At 44.9% G+C, this 15927-nt stretch overlaps 1 protein-coding gene across 7 annotated transcripts in view; it reads left to right on the top strand.

The window, feature by feature from the left end:
- EIF2AK2 (eukaryotic translation initiation factor 2 alpha kinase 2) overlaps positions 1–15927 on the top strand; it is a 46983-nt gene that overhangs the window by 360 nt on the left and 30696 nt on the right. For all 7 annotated transcript variants that reach the window (XR_014786822.1, XM_084828334.1, XM_084828335.1 and 4 more), the window contains exons 2-6: positions 2328–2460; positions 6599–6719; positions 7907–8124; positions 9556–9682; positions 15086–15171. Coding sequence is in view for 6 of the 7 variants with exons in the window: in XM_084828334.1 (XP_084684460.1) it covers positions 2339–2460; positions 6599–6719; positions 7907–8124; positions 9556–9682; positions 15086–15171 (674 nt within the window). In the remaining variant the exon portion in view is untranslated. The remainder of the gene's footprint in view (positions 1–2327; positions 2461–6598; positions 6720–7906; positions 8125–9555; positions 9683–15085; positions 15172–15927) is intronic.

Genomic DNA, 15927 nt, shown 5'->3' with positions numbered 1-15927 from the left:
AGTTGCTTTGACACCGGAGGCACAAGCCCCTGTTCCTGGGTGCACCCGAGGCCAGTTCCCCCTCCGTCCATAAGAGAGATGCCAACATCCACGCTTCAGCGGTGCCTGGTTTAGGACCCACCAAACCCCCCCCCCCGCCCGGGCCCCGGGCCCGGCCCCGGCGCGCCTTTCCCGAGATGTCACTGGCTTCCCTTTGCAAGTTTACTGTGTCCACCTGGAGACGTGCCCAAGCTCGCGGTGTGGTAAGAGCGTTATTCGTTGGTTTAGGGTGTAATCCTCTGCGTGCTGAGACGGAATAAAAAAATCCTGCCCTGCACCCAGGACTCTTTTTTTTTTCTGTCTAAAGAAGGGAAGGAGCTTTTGAGATCGTCGAGACTCCTTCGTAAAAAAACGAAAGGGGAAATCGAAAGTAGTCCACTCTGCAGTTTGTAATAGCCTGCAGCAGCCTTCCCCCACCTGGTGGCCCCCAGATGTGTCAGACTGCAACTCCTCTGTTGGCTGGGGATGTTGGGACTTGTAGTCAAATGCACCTGGAAGGTGCCAGGTTGGGAAAAGCTGATCTGCAGACTAGGACTTACTCTTTTTTGCCTTGCCACCAGCATCTTTTTTTTCCCATCTACCTCTCCCTTCCTCTTCCTTATTTTGGTGACCGAGGGTGGGGTGGGGGCTTACCATCCACTCTTCTGAAGAGTTTGGCTGACCTATAGCAGTCCTTTTAAGGGTCCGAGATATGCCCAGTAGGTATTGGTCTCCTTACTTCCTCACATTGTGGCACTGCATATGTGGCTGCCAGATGGGCCCCCCTGCACCCAGTCTATCTGTCCCAAGCCCCCACCTGTGGACTCTCCAAACTTGGTGGAAGATGTCAGTAGAAATGTCTTCCAGAATCCCCATCAAGCTATGCTTCACAACACTGTGTGTGAGTTTATGATCTGTAAATGCTATTCATGATTTTGATCTAGTTTATTGAAGTATTTTAGGCTTTGATCCTATGCACACTGAATTGGGAATAAATTTTATTGCATTCAGTGGGACTTGATTTTGAATCTATATGTATGGGATTTTATTTGTTTGCCTTTAGAACAGGCGTGGGCAACTTGTAGGCCAAAAGCTCTGGAGGGACACAAGTTGCCCACTGGTGATTTAGAGCTCCACTGCTCCGGTCACAGAGCTTCACTGCTCAAGTGTCTGTGGTGCACTTTGAGGACTTGTCTGTTAGGACAGGCTTGACATCAGTGGTCAGTATAGTCAGGTATGTGAAGCCCATAGAGTGGAAGAGAGCTTATAATTGATAAAAGATGCTGGGGACAGAATGAGCCTCATCCTGCTGCTTTTCCCTATGGAGCTGCTGCTATGGGTCCCATTTTCCCTATGGGAAACTGGGAGACTGCTCCAGCAGCTCCTGTGAAGACATGCGTGGTAGGAGCAGAGTGAGAATGTCTCATGCCCAAGTACGCTCGCCCCCACTGGCAAGGAGGCTGGTGCTAGTGAGGCAAAAAGGAGCACAAAAAGGAGAGAGCTGAGCTCCATTCCTTCCAGGCACCCTTCCCTTTGGGAAATGCGGGATTGCCTCTGCCACTGTAGAGCCAGTGTAGTGGTTAGAGTGTTGGACTAAGAGTCAGGAGATCTGGGTTTATTATTTATTTATTACATTTATATCCCGCCTTTTTTCCTCCTTAAGGAACTCAAGGCGGCTTACATAATCCTCCTCCTCCATTTTATCTTCATAATAACCCTGTGAGGTGGATTGGGCTGAGAGTCTGTGACTGGCCCAAAGTCACCCAATGAGCTTCCATGGCTGAGTGGGGACTAGAACCCAGATCTCCCAACTCCCAGTCCAACAGTCTAGCTACTACACCACAATGGTTCTAGTCCCCACTCGGCCATGGAAGCTCACTGGGCGACTTTGACTCTCAGCCTAACCTACCTCACAGGGTTGTTGTGAGGATAAAATGGAGAGGAGGACAACGATGTAAATCATCTTGGATTCCTTGCAAGAGATAAAAAGTCAGGGTTTAAATATAATAATAATAATAATTATTATTATTTTAAAAATTGTAGGTGCAGTTGAGGCAATTTCCCACTGCGAGTGATACTTGGCCGCCATGCTTGTATTGAGCTTCCTGGGGGAAGGAGGTGGTCGTGAAAGCCCCTGTGGCTATCAGTACAACTGCATCATGACTGGGGGCTGGGGGGGGGAAGGACAGCCTTGCAGGTCTCTTGTCCAGGGTGCCCGGTGTTTAGACCTCTTTTTCATACTTTAACGTAAGAGACAGATGTTCTTAAGAATGCAGCGTTCCTTATCAGATATTCTTTCATTTTCATAGGCTACACCAAAATGGCAGTTAACCAGGCTGTTCCATTTGTGTACATGGCCAATCTTAATGAACACTGTCAGAGAAATAATTTAAAACTGGAGTATGAAGTTGTTGATGCCACAGGCCCTCCACATGACCGCATGTAAGTTGATGAAGAATGTCAAGAAGGAGATACGATGGGGAAAATTTTATATATATCTCAAGGCGTGTGCTGTGTAAAAATTGAACAGGGCAGGTGTTTTTCATGCAGCCAGAGACTCAGTGTTGATAGGAGATCGATAGAAAGCTCCAGGCTTTTCTTCAAACTTGTTCAACCCCGCTCTCCCCCTGCATTTAATAGCTGTGCTGGTGACACACTTCTCAACTGCCACAGCTTCTCACTCCACCTGAATTTACTAGTTTCCTCAAGATCAAGCATAGGGCAGCGTCAGGCTTCCTTCTCCATACCTAGTTTTGCACTTTGTTTCTCGTCCCAAATTCAGTTCCTAAGTTGGGGAGGGTGGTGCTGCATTTTCTGTGTAGCACGGCTTTGTTTTCCCTCTCAAGTCAATTCCCCAATTGGAGAAGGCCAGGAATAGAAATGTGTCACGCTGTCTCCCTTCTTAAAGATCAGTCCTGTACTCTGGGGTCTTCGGAGAGTCCTTACCCCTCTCCTCAGCCTGGCACCTGGTGGGTCACTAGATACGCCTAAGTAAAAAGGTGTCTAGTTATCCCCATTTTACCACAAGGACTAGATCTGCCCCAAAATATCCTAATTACTAGTTTCTCCTATATACTGAATTAGCACAGCATCAGGACTCAACAGTATTATGGCAGGAGTCGGGGAGGAGATCTAACTGAGGTATTGAATCGCTGCTGTACCAGTTCGGAATCTCTGTCCATCCAATTCTCTAGAGGGTCAGCGCATGTCAGTGCAGTAGCTTGGCTGAGAAGACTAAGGGAATAAGGTGAGGCAATATACAATGGTCCAGAATTTACCTAGATAAGAACATGCCAGATCACTTCAACAAAAGAAGTAGATTTTTTACCCAGCTCACACAGGCCATAGCATTGCAGTCATTTTAATGAAGAAATGATGAAAATATTATTTCTAACTCCGAAGACTTCCCTTTGGTGGCATAATAGGCAGGTGGGTCTATCTTACATGCTGCAGAAGATCCATTTTAAGAGGAAATATTTGTGTGTGTGTGTGTGTGTGTGTGTGTGTGTGAGAGAGAGAGAGAGAGAGACCTCGTTCACACATAATGTTAACCCATGGTTTATTTAACCCATGTTTAACCATGGTTTGTTGCCCTACCCCAGGGTCTGACTGTCAAGTGATCAAACAAACTGCGTTTTTTTCCTCAATTCCTGGATTGTTTCTGTCCTCCTTCGCCGTCAGACCCTGTATCCCAAATGCCTTTATGACACTATAGTACTACCATGCAGAGCAGCTGACTTTTTTTTTTTTTTACCACTATCGCCTGTCACCTCTGTAGCCTGGTGAAACAACCCACCATTCTGGGTTCACACATAATGACAACCCATGACTTCACAACCCAACACCAAACCATGGGGTTCTCTTTCTGAGTTGTTTGTGGTTAACAAATTATGGTTTGTTAGTGTGGCTGCGTTCACACATCATAGCAGCCCAGAATTTAACAACCCATGGTTTAAATAAACTATGGGTTAGCATTGGCTGGGTTCACACAACACAACAAGCCTGAGTGTGGGTTATCATTGAATCTTGAGTTGTTGTGTTGTGTGAACCCAGCTGTGCTAACAAACCATGGTTTGTTAACCATGAACAACCCACGAAGACAACTCATGGTTTGTTGTTGGGTTGTTCACAGTTGTGAACTGTGGGTTGTTCGTGGTTAACAAACCATGGTTTGTTAGTGTAGCTGGGTTCACATAACACAACAACCCATGATTTCAACAACAACAATCTCCCAAAAGAGGGTCTATGACCCCCCTGGCAAAAGCGAAGTACAGGCTGAAGGGGCAGGATTGCAGCTTGAGATCGATAGGCATATGGTCAAGGAACACCTAATTACTTTGAATGAGTTCAGATCTTCAGGGCCAGATGAAATGCATCCTAGCGTAATAAAGGAACTGGCAGAAGAACTCTCAGAACTGCTGTCTATTCTCTTTGAGAAATCATGGAGGACGGGGGAAGTGCCAGATGACTGGAGGAGGGCTAATGTTGTCCCTATCTTCAAAAAGGGTAAAAAGGAGGAACCTGGGAACTACAGACCAGTCAGTCTGACATCAATCCCTGGGAAAATTCTGGAGCAGATGATAAAGCAATCCATCTGTAAGCACCTTGAAAACAATGCACTGATGACTCGAAGCCAACATGGATTTGTCAAGAACAAGTCCTGCCAGACGAATCTGATCTCATTTTTTGATCAAGTAACCTCCCTTGTAGACCGTGGGAATGCTGTAGACATCATATACCTCGACTTCAGCAAAGCTTTCGACAAAGTGCCCCATGATATCCTGATGAGCAAACTAGCTCAAAGTGGGGTAGATGAAACAACAATCCGGTGGATCCACAGTGGGCTCCAGATTTGGACTCAAAGAGTGCTTATCAATGGGACCTTCTCAAACTGGGGAGAGGTAATGAGCGGGGTACCGCAGAGCTCAGTCCTGGGCCCAGTGCTCTTCAACATTTTTATTAATGACTTGGAGGAAGAGGTGCAGGGAATGCTGATCCAATTTGCAGATGACACAAAATTGGGTGGGATAGCTAATACCCTGGAAGACAGAAACAAAATTCAAAGTGATCTGGATAGACTGGAGCGCTGGGCAGAAAACAACAGAATGACATTTAACAGGGATAAATGCCAAGTTCTGCACCTAGGAAAAAGAAACCAAATGCACAGTTACAAGATGGGGGATACATGGCTCAACAACACTACAAGCGAGAAGGATCTTGGAATTGTTGTCGATCACAAGCTGAATATGAGCTAACAAGGTGATGTGGCTGCAAAAAAGGCAAATGCCATCTTGGGCCGCATTAATAGAAGCATAGCTTCCAAATCCCGGGAAGTACTAGTACCCCTCTACTCAGCACTGGTTAGGCCTCATCTGGAGTACTGTGTCCAATACTGGGCGCTACACTTTAAGAAGGATGCAGACAAACTGGAGAGGGTTCAGAGGAGGGCAACAAAGATGATCAGGGGACCGGAAACAAAGCCCTATGAAGAGAGACTGAAAGAACTGGGCATGTTTAGCCTTGAGAAGAAAAGACTGAGGGGAGATAGGAGAGCGCTGTTTAAGTACTTGAAAGGCTGTCACAGAGAGGAAGGCCAGGATCTCTTCTCCATAATCCCAGAGTGCAGGACACGAAATAATGGGCTCAAGTTACAGGAAGCCAGATTCCAGCTAAACATCAGGAAAAACTTCCTGACTGTTAGAGCAATACGACAGTGGAACCAATTCCCTAGGGAGGTGGTGGGCTCTCCCTAGGGATGTACGAAAGTCACTTACCTGGTCTCGCAGCTTGCTTCGCAGTGGGGGGGAGGCGCTTCGCTTCTCCCCCCGAAATTCAGGCCGGGGGGGGAGGTGCCCCGCCTCGCCCGGCCGAAATTGAGGCCAGGGAGAAGCGCCCCGTCTCCCCGGCTGCGAACTTCAAGAGAAAAAAAAGAAAAAAAGCCCCGTGATAGGCTACGTAACGATTTACGCAGCCTATCACAGCTAGATTTTCAAAGTCAGCCGTGATAGGCTACGTAAATCGTCACGTAGCGTATCACGGGTGACTTTGAAAAAAAAAAAAGCGCGTACACAAGTGGCGGTGGCCCATGGGCACCGCCATTAGCGTTCCTTATTTGGCATGTCTAGTCTGCGTAAAGATTTACATAGACTACGGCGAAAATAAGGGCAACGCTGCGTTATAAGCGTTATAATTATAACCTAATGGTTATAATAAGGCCCTTGAGGGATTGCCTCTGCGGGAATGTAGATCTCAGATGGAAAAGGATCCCTGTCCCTGTTCTGGTAGCGTATGGCATCCTAGTTGCGGTCAAACCATAAAAATCACTTCTCTGCTCTACCTACTTTCCAGTCTTCTTCAAGTGATATATATATGAAGGTCTTGTAGATGAAGGATGATGAACTTTAGGAATGTTTTATAAATATTGGGAATCATAGATTTATAGTACTTATAGTACTATCTGAAGATCCCATTGTCTGTTTTAGCTACCGTTCTTGCTAGCTTTCAAGTCTTCAAGCATGTTCACATTTGGCCTGTGCTCTCCCTTCCCCAAATGTTTTGTGAATTATTTTGTTCAATGCAGATTCACTGTAGCAGTTGTAATAGACAAAAGACAATATAGCCAAGCACAAGGCAAATCAAAGAAGGAGGCAAAACATCACGCAGCAGTATTGGCTTGGGAAATCATACAGCAAGGAATGCAGGTAAGTAGAACATACAGAACGCATGCAGTGGAACGGGGATGATCTAAAAAACCAGCAACAACAGCCTTTGGCCAGAAAAGAGAGAGAGGCAACAGCTTGATTCTAAATAGCTTGGGTCGCCAGAGGTAGAGAACGTGATTAGCTCACGCTCTATTAGGGCCCATGCATATTTCCTTTTAGTTACTCCTTCTCATGAAAATGGAAGGAAGCAGAGTTTTCTTCATTGCTCTACAGCCAGATTTCCCCAAAAGGTAGAAAACCCTTTACAAACCTTGGTAGTTCTGCTATCACTCGCACCGAGCCGTCAGAGATCCTTTAAGGGTGCAACCCTAGGCATGTTTAGACAGAAAAGTATCCTACAACTCCCAGCATGCCCCAGCCAGCCATGCATAGGATCGTGCCCTAAATTATTTTATTAGAAAGGGTCCTGGTATTATCTGGGTATCATGAAGTCAAGCAGAGTTCGCATTGTGTAAAACATAAAAGGAAGAAAATATTTCTAACGTTTTATCTTTTTTATTTTTTAAATTAAAATAATACTTTTATTTCGCCATAAAAATGGCGAGAAAACCCCATATAAAGACAAGCTTCCTTACATAAATGCATTTCTACGCTGCATGGTGCAGGTGAGATACCAGGCAGACACACACACCCCTTACATGTTCCACTGTTACATGATCTTAAGCTATTGCAAAGGGTTTCAGAAGGAGTCACTGACATGTTAACTGGGATATTGCAGCTCCAGGCAACTGTGCACTTCACACAGACATAAGGAAGAGAGTAATTCACTAGGCAGAAAGAAAGTGTCTGATAAAGTGGGCTGTAGTCCATGAAAACCTGTGTCACAATAAATGTGTTAGTCTTTAAGGAACCACAAGACACTTGGTTGCCTTTTGTGCATCAGAGTAGCGCCAGTTAATACCTGCAATCCTTAGACCTGTGCGCTGCTAGGTTTGTCATTCTCCCTCACCCCCCTTTGCGTCGGATGCATATTGTTGTCATCACATAACATGTTGCAAAACGTTGCTCTGGTTAGCAAAGGGTATTCCAGTGCTGGCCACCAACATGACTTGGAACATGAAAGGCAAGCTTAAGAGCAGACCTACCCTCCCCATGTGGTGAGGAGGAACTGGTGAGCTACCTCTCTCCGCTCTTAAGTAAACTGAACTTATGCATATTCCTTGTAGGCAGATCCGGCCCCAAGACTACTGCAGCGGCTGCAGCCCTCTCCGTCACCACCACTGCTGCAACCATCACAGTTGCCTGAGCCAGCTCAAAACTTAACAGAAGCATCACCTCAGCCTTCAGTTAACTACATTTCTTTGCTCAATGAATATGCTCTGAAGAACAAAGTAATGGTTACATATATCTTGAAGGATAAAGCTGGACAGGACCATAAGCCAATGTAAGCTATCAAAAATACTTTATTTTTATTACACACACACACACACACTGCTCTTAGTGGCGTGCTTCCAGACAGGTGGCTTTATCATTACTCTTCCACTGTAAGCTACATGTGGTAATCTACACTTTGCATCCTCCATGGGGTATAGAGTTTTGTGTGTGTGTGTGTATTACACCAGCCTTCTCCAACCAGGTGCCCTCCAAATGTGTTGACAGCAACTCCCAGCATGCACCAGGAGCTACGTGGCTTGGGGAATTATCTCTTTCCCCACCCCCAGCCCTCCAATTTCCATCACCATTCTTCTTTTCCTCCTCTTCCTTCCCCTCTCCTGGTTTTTCTTCTTTATTCCAGAGCAAGTCCTGGAATTCTCAAGGGAGGAGGATGGTGGGTGAGAGAAGTTCTGAACTGTATTTGACTTTATACAAACAGGCAAGAGGATTTGTTTTTCTCCTTCTCCCCCCGCCCCAAACTCCTAGGGAAAAATGGCTTCACATGGTTGCAGAGGAAGGAATCTGAGTCTATTCTGAATTGCAGTCTTAGTTGTGATTTTTTTTGTCCTTGGATGTAATAGAAACCCATGAAACCCCATTAGAGTTCATATGGTTACTTTGAGCACACATAGACATGTATTTTAAACTAATTTGGGTAAAGAATAGGAAAATGGGCATCTTTAGGTATTGACAAAATAACGGTATTGTTCCATATTCTACATCTGCATTATACATATGAATAGATTGGATTAATGTTTATATACATACTGTTTTTGTAAGAGACCACTGAAGAAGACCATTGGGTCGAAACCCATCTGGTTTTATTTTGAATAGTTACAAAAAAAAAGTGGTTGGTTTGGTTGTATATAGCGGTAACAGATTTTATTTTCTGTTTTATAGTTATTTTCAGAACGTACAAAGTTACTACGTCATACTTTTGGAAGTCAAGTAATTGGACTTCATGTTATCAGTTTATCTCATGATAACACAGTAGCTACCCTTCGTCCAATTTTTGTCAGACAAAGTTCATTGAATTCGGTAACTTTGAAAAGGCATTTTAGTGCACATTTGAAAAGAGGGAAAAGAAACGCCATGGTGATCAGTAGCAAGTTGCGCTACTGATATGTTCTTTCAACAACAACAAAACTCCCGACTTTTCTGTATCCTGAGTAGTTGGAAGGACCATGGGGGAAATAGAAGGGAGCAACAGTTGGGTGACAATGTCATATAGATGCCCCATTAAAAAATGAGTGGCTATTCTGCAGTAGACACCTACTGTGGAAACAACCTGACAGTGCAAACTGTTGTATATCTATTCAGAAGCAAGTCCCACTACATTAAGTGGGGTTTATTCCCAAGTAAGTGCGCTCTGGATTGCAGTCTTAGTCTACAACAGTTAATGCTAACTGATTTCCCCACTACTCTCTGTTATATCTTCTAGCTTTTCCCAGGTGTGTAAAATAGAGGATGAAGATTTCGGTGTGGGCACAGGAAATAATATACAAATTGCAAAACAGAATGCAGCCAAACTAGCATATGAAAAGTTGACTCTCCAACCAGCTTCCAGGGTATGTATAACATTTACAGGAAAAATAAAGAAGTAAATTCATTATTCCTTAAGTGTAAGAAATCAGTGCTGCTTTATGAGATTTCTTTTCCAGGACTATGGGCAGTATCCAGTGCTGCCTGCATGCTAGCAGGACCCACTTGTAGTGCAACGGAATGCTAGCAAATCCTTAAGCAAATGGAAACGAGCAGAAATGCTCAGTTCTGGAATGGGGCAGGTCAGCGGAGTTTGCAGTAAGGAGCTCTGCTGACCTGGCCTGTTCTGGAAACGAGCTTTCCTGCTTGTTCCCAGGGTTGCTTTAGGAATGCTAGCACTCTGTTACTCTAGTACTGTGTTACTCTAGAGTTCCACAGGTACAAAAGAAACAGCAGGAGCTTAGCAGCAGTATAGGATACTGTTGTATGGAATTAGATAATTTGTTTAGCATTGTATTATACTCTTGGTTTTCTAAAAACCGACTTGCTTTCTTGACAGAAATAACCTATTCAAAGTTCTAAGTCAGGCTTTTTCAACTTGATGACCTCCAGATTTTTTGTATCACAACTCCCAGAATTCCTGGCTATTGGCCGTACTTGTTGGGGCTGATGGGAGTTGAAATCCAAAACATCTGGAGGATACCATATTGGGGAAGGTTGGTCTAAGTAAAAGTTAACCTTAAATTAAGTTTTAAATCTGATCAGCAATCATTTCAATTTTTAGAAGTGATAGAGAAGTAAGATAGAGAAGTAATATAATAAGAACAAATTGTACACATGAGATAAAATGCATGGGGTACAAGTAGATTTTGGGATCTGTTGGTAGTTTTCTGGGTAATTTCAAGTAAATAAGGATTTATGGCTCCCAATTGTTTAATTATGGCAACAACAACCCCCCCCTACCAGTGATATTACTGGAATGAATAAAGCAGAGGTGAGTTGGGGTTTCCGAGAGTGGGTTTTGATGTGGAAGGACTGTGAGCTCAGTTATAGTTCTAGTATTCAAAACAAATTCCTGGGCTCAGAATTCTTTAATTCTTTGCACATGTCTTTATATCTGGCTCTGCTTGTTGGATCCTGGGGGTCTAGTAAAATAACAAAGTTGATCTTGCAAGGCTGAAGTCTATCCACCCCTAGGATACATTGGTTTATAGGTGTAAACCACTTGATCAGATAACTTCCCACATGGCATCATGGAAAACTTGAGTAATATAACAGCAGGCTGAGGTTTGTTTTCAGTCCTTGCAGACTTGGGGCAGTATCCAGTTCTGCCTGCATGCTAGTGGGACCCACAGTGGGAAGCTAGCGGTTCTTCTCGTAACTGGAAAGAGTGGGAACGCTTGTTCCGGAAACAGGGCAGATCAGCAGAGCTTGACAAAGGAAGCTCCACTGACATGTCCCACTCCAGAGATGAGTGTTTCCACTCATTTCCAGGGATGATTTCAGAATGCTGGTTCCTGTTGTGCTAGCAGAGGCGCAGCAGCGGTAATGCGTCCTGCCCGTGTTCGTAGCAGGCGTGTGAATGGTTTTGTCATGAGTTCAGAATGTTAGTGTTCTCATAGTGCAGTGGCATTCCCTTTGTCCCACATTTCATTGTGAGATCGCCACAGTCTGTGTTCATGCTGAACTGATTAGCGTGGTATACGCATTTTCAGTCATGTGATGAATCCCTTTTCTGGGCATTGTTGCTGCTTCATCAGCCCGGGACAGGGATACGTGACAAGATATGACACTGAGCAACGTCCGTGAATTCTCTGTTGTTGGGAATGTGTGTAGGGAGCTGTCTGACAGTTTAGGGCTCTCCTTTTTAATCAGGGTCGGGTGAAGGAGTGAAAGTGTCTAGAATCTGTAATGGACAGGATGGGGGCTAATAAACTGAAGGATTAAATTCAGACTGGCAAGTTTTGTTGATAGGGGGCCTACCTGACTTGGGAGGCAGCTTTCAGAGTGTTCTGGCTGGTGTTGCCCCCCTTCACCTTCGCAGTCTGAGCTTGCTGACACACGTGGACCTTACCTTTGATGCACTGGTGGCATGACACACTCTGAGGAAGCTTGGGCTAGTGAGCCAGCTGTGACTCCTGGCCAGAGGTGGTCCAGCCAGAGTTATTCAGGCCCTACTAACATCTAGGCTGACCGTTACAATGTGTTGTATACGGGGCTGCTGTTGAAGATCCCTTAGAAACTGGCTTCCTCTGCATTTCCAAGATTAATTCCAAAGTCTAGTCAGGGTATCTCAAGGGCATCTTAACCTGTCTTTTCTTTTGATATTCTTTGGAGGCCCTTCTCCAGTTCGCCTTACCTACTTACACAGATGGATAGCTATTTATTTCCTTAAAGATGTTATTGTGACTATTCAGTGACTGGGTTCAGACATCACAATAACCCACAATGGGTTAAATAAGCCACCATGGCTTATTTAACCCACTGTTGGTTATTGCGTCATCTGTCAGGAATTTTTAAATCCACAATGGCTTAGTTGGCCAAAATAAGCAACTCGGATAACCCACAGTCTGCAGTAAGGGTTATTTAACCTACTGTGGATTAGTGTGTCATCTGGTGCTCAGTGTGGCTTATTCCGATCACTTACAGAGTTGCCTGGCAAGAGCAGTCAACACCATTGTGACCGCTCTGTTCCAGCCTGCAGAGCGCTTTTTCTGAGATCTAGCAAGCAGCCGAGGGACAACGGCAGCCAGCCTTCCACAAGTACAGTGACAGCCTCGCACTATCGTGCTACCCCGCTACAGCAGAGTTACACAATGACAGGCTTCCCTGATTGCTACTCTGAAACTGCGCAACTTGGGGAATAGGGAAAAAATTGTTAACTTTTCCATGAAGAAATGCAGTTCCACAATTACCCACTGTAGCATCTGGAGGCTTCCCACGAAGGCACCCCACCTGTGCAGTTTCACCCCATTCCGGCAAACTGTCAGGAAGTTATAGGTCCCACCGCCTTTTTCCTTCTCTGGTCACTTTTCCATGAAGAAGCAAAATGGCTATGGGGGGTGGGGGGATGTGTAATTGCGCTATAGTGAACAGCAGTGGCTCAGTCAGCAATGTGGGGGGGTGAAATGCACAACTCTACTGTATCGGTAAAGCGCTTTAGTGGTTTTGACTGCACTAAAGGCTCTATGCCAGCAATGACTATGGGGGTCTTTTGTGCAATTTTGCTTTAGTGCTATAGCGAACAGAAGTGGCTTTGCCTGCAGTGTCGTGTGTGTGTGAAATGCGCAACTCCACATCATTGTCAATTTTGATGACAATAAAGGTGTCTGTGCCAGCAGTGTCTCTGGAGGCGATTGAGGGTTTTGTCCTGATCCTGCAAACCCCAAGGATTTATTTGTGCCACCTCCTTTTTGGTGCACCCAGGATTTTCTCCCCTCTGGGGTAAGTGTGCAGGGTTTTGATGCTGCATCAGGTACCTCCCGACTAGGAGAGGCTGCATGTGAAGTTTGGTCTGGATCTTGCAAACCTCCAAGGTGTTATAGCTGCCATCCTCTTTTGGTACACGCAGGATTTCCTCTCCTTTGTGAGTAATCACGCAGGGTTTTGATAGTGCCTTAGGTGCCTCCTAACTAGGGGAGGTTGTATATGAAGTTCTGTTCCGATCCTGCAAACTTCCAGCACTTTAGGGCCACCACTCCCTTGTTGGGGTGATGCTGTAAGCGCTGAATTAAGCCTCTGTACTGCACCCCACACCTCTCCCCTCTCATTGGGATATTGTGGAAGGTTAACACAGGCCGCTGCAATGTTGTCAATGGGTGGAACTGTGCCACTGCTTGGGTGGGGGTGATTCAGATTATGCACAGTAGCTTAATAAACTACTCAGTAGCTTATTAGCCCGGTCATGTGGCAGGGCATCGCAGACTATTTGAAAAATAAACTACTGTGAGCAGTTTATTAAGCCACCATGGCTTAAAGTGACGTCCGAATAGGGGTGGACGAAAGTCACTTACCTGTCCTCGAAGGACGTTCGCGGTGGGGGGGAGGCGCTTCACTGCTCCCCCCGCGAAGTTCAGGCCGGGGGGGGAGGCTTCCCGCCTCGGCCCGGCTGAAATTCAGGCCGGGGGGGAGGCTTCCCGCCTCGGCCCAGCCGAAATTCAGGCCGGGGAGGAGGCTTCCCGCCTCGCCCGGCCGTGAACGTGAAAGCTAAAAAAAAAAAAAAACAAACGCCCCCTTATAGGCTACGTGATGATTAACGTAGCCTATCACGGCTAGATCTGCAAAGTCAGCCGTGATAGGCTACGTCAATCGTCACGCAGCCTATCACGGGTGACTTTAAAAAAAAAAGCACGTACGCTAATGGCGGCCCCCATAGGGAGCCGCCATTCGCGTTCCTTATTTAGTCGCTGTAGTCTACGTAAATGTTTACGTAGACTACGGCGAAAATAAGGGCAACGCTATTTGCGTTGCCCTTATTTTCGCCGTAGTCTGCGTAAATCTTTACGTAGACTACAGCGACCAAATAAGGAATGGGAATGGCGGCTCCCTATGGGGGCTGCCATTATCCGTACACACTTTTTTTTTTAAAGTCACCCGTGATAGGCTACGTGACGATTGACGTAGCCTATCACGGCTGACTTTGCAAATCTAGCCGTGATAGGCTACGTGAATCGTCACGTAGCCTTATCAGGGGGCGTTTTTTTTTTTTCTTTCATTGCAATGACGGCGGCGGCAGCCGGTTGAAAGACCGGCTGCCGCTCCCGCCTCGCTCGAACACCCGCAGAACCGCCGGCCGGACCAGCCACCGGGAGGGACATTCGGTGAAGGTAAGTCCCGTCCCGGGGGGGGGGTTTCGGAGGATTTCTCCCCGAAACGTGTTCGGGGGGCCGAACACGTTGGCGCTCGGCCCCCCGAAGTTTCGGGGAGAAATTCTCCGCCAACCCTACATCCGAATGTGGCCAATAAAATAGCATTTTCAGGACACAGTTGTTGGTCGTTAACGGTGCAGTTGTATACATGTCTATTGAAAAGTACGTCTTGCTGTTTTCGATGAAGCTTATTCCCATGTAAGTATCTATAGGATTGCAGCGTAACATAGCTATATTATTGGATTATTCTGCATTTTTTCTCAATACGTCTATAAATATATCCCATTGGATGCTAGAGCACATGCTTGGGTAAATTCAGACTGCTTATTAACTGTTCATTCACATAGTGACAGTCTCATTTTGCGGGAACTTTCTCCCATTGAGATCTGTTAATCTCTTCATTTTCCAAGAGCTTCTCACCTTGAGTGACCATGTAATGAAGATTTCAGGCAGTTACGATATCATGTGATCATTGCAGTCATTATCACCAACATGATTTAATCAGTCATGGCTGTCAGAGTAATGATTTAATCATGCCCTTCCTTTAACTTGCATTGTCACTTTTTGTTGAAACAGATCTTTTAATTTGCAGTTATTAAATTATTCTGTATTGTTTTCCAGACAGAAAGAAGTGCTACTCCTACAAATACTTCTACAAATAGTTCATCTTCTAATTCCCAAGAAGCATCACATGAGGCATCTGTGAAGTAAGTTAAGTGTTTAATGAGGTCTTTTTAAAAAATACTGTCTATTTTAAGAAAAAATGAAACTGTATGATATCCCATAATGAACAGGGACATTTAAAAGTAACTTAGCATGAGTAAAACAGAAAAAGTAGATGTAGTAAAATGTAACATAGCAAAAGTTAATGACAGACAGGTGTGGTTGATGGTGATGTGAGACATGAGAGCCTTTTCAGTGGTGGTGTCCTGATTGTGGAACTCCTTCCTAATGGAGGTTAGATTGGTACCTTCTTTCATGTCTTTTAAGTGGGTGCTCAAGACATCTTTATTTCACCAAGTGTTTGCTGTATTTTAATCTTGCATGTTTGCGGATCTATTTTATTTGCTTTGTTTTGCCTTATTTTAATTGTGAAGGTGTTTTATACAGTTTATTGCTTTTTAGCCAATCAGGCCGTCCGCACACAAAACAAATAGAATTCTCACATCAACCCAAAAGGGAGACCAAAGTACAAATTATTAATAAAATAACTAACAAGAGCAAGTTAAAAACATTTTAAAATCCTAAAACAATATCTGCCAGAATATTATTACCATGTTTACGGATTTAATTTTTTTATAACAGTCAATGACTTTCGCCTCTCCAGGAATTGACTGACAAACTTAGCAGTCCTATATGATGTATAATGATCTGTTCCAGCTAATAATAATCGAGTTATACTTGCACCAGAAGTATCCTCAAGTACAGCTAATAGGGGCTCAAGATATTGCTTCCTCAAATCG

The sequence above is a fragment of the Heloderma suspectum genome, chromosome 1 (genome assembly GCF_057233095.1).
Source record: "Heloderma suspectum isolate Gila_16-S chromosome 1, 16-S_ref, whole genome shotgun sequence".
NCBI lineage: Eukaryota > Metazoa > Chordata > Lepidosauria > Squamata > Helodermatidae > Heloderma > Heloderma suspectum.
The sequence above is the reverse complement of the archived record's forward strand: the minus strand, read 5'-3'. Positions and strand labels throughout refer to the sequence as shown.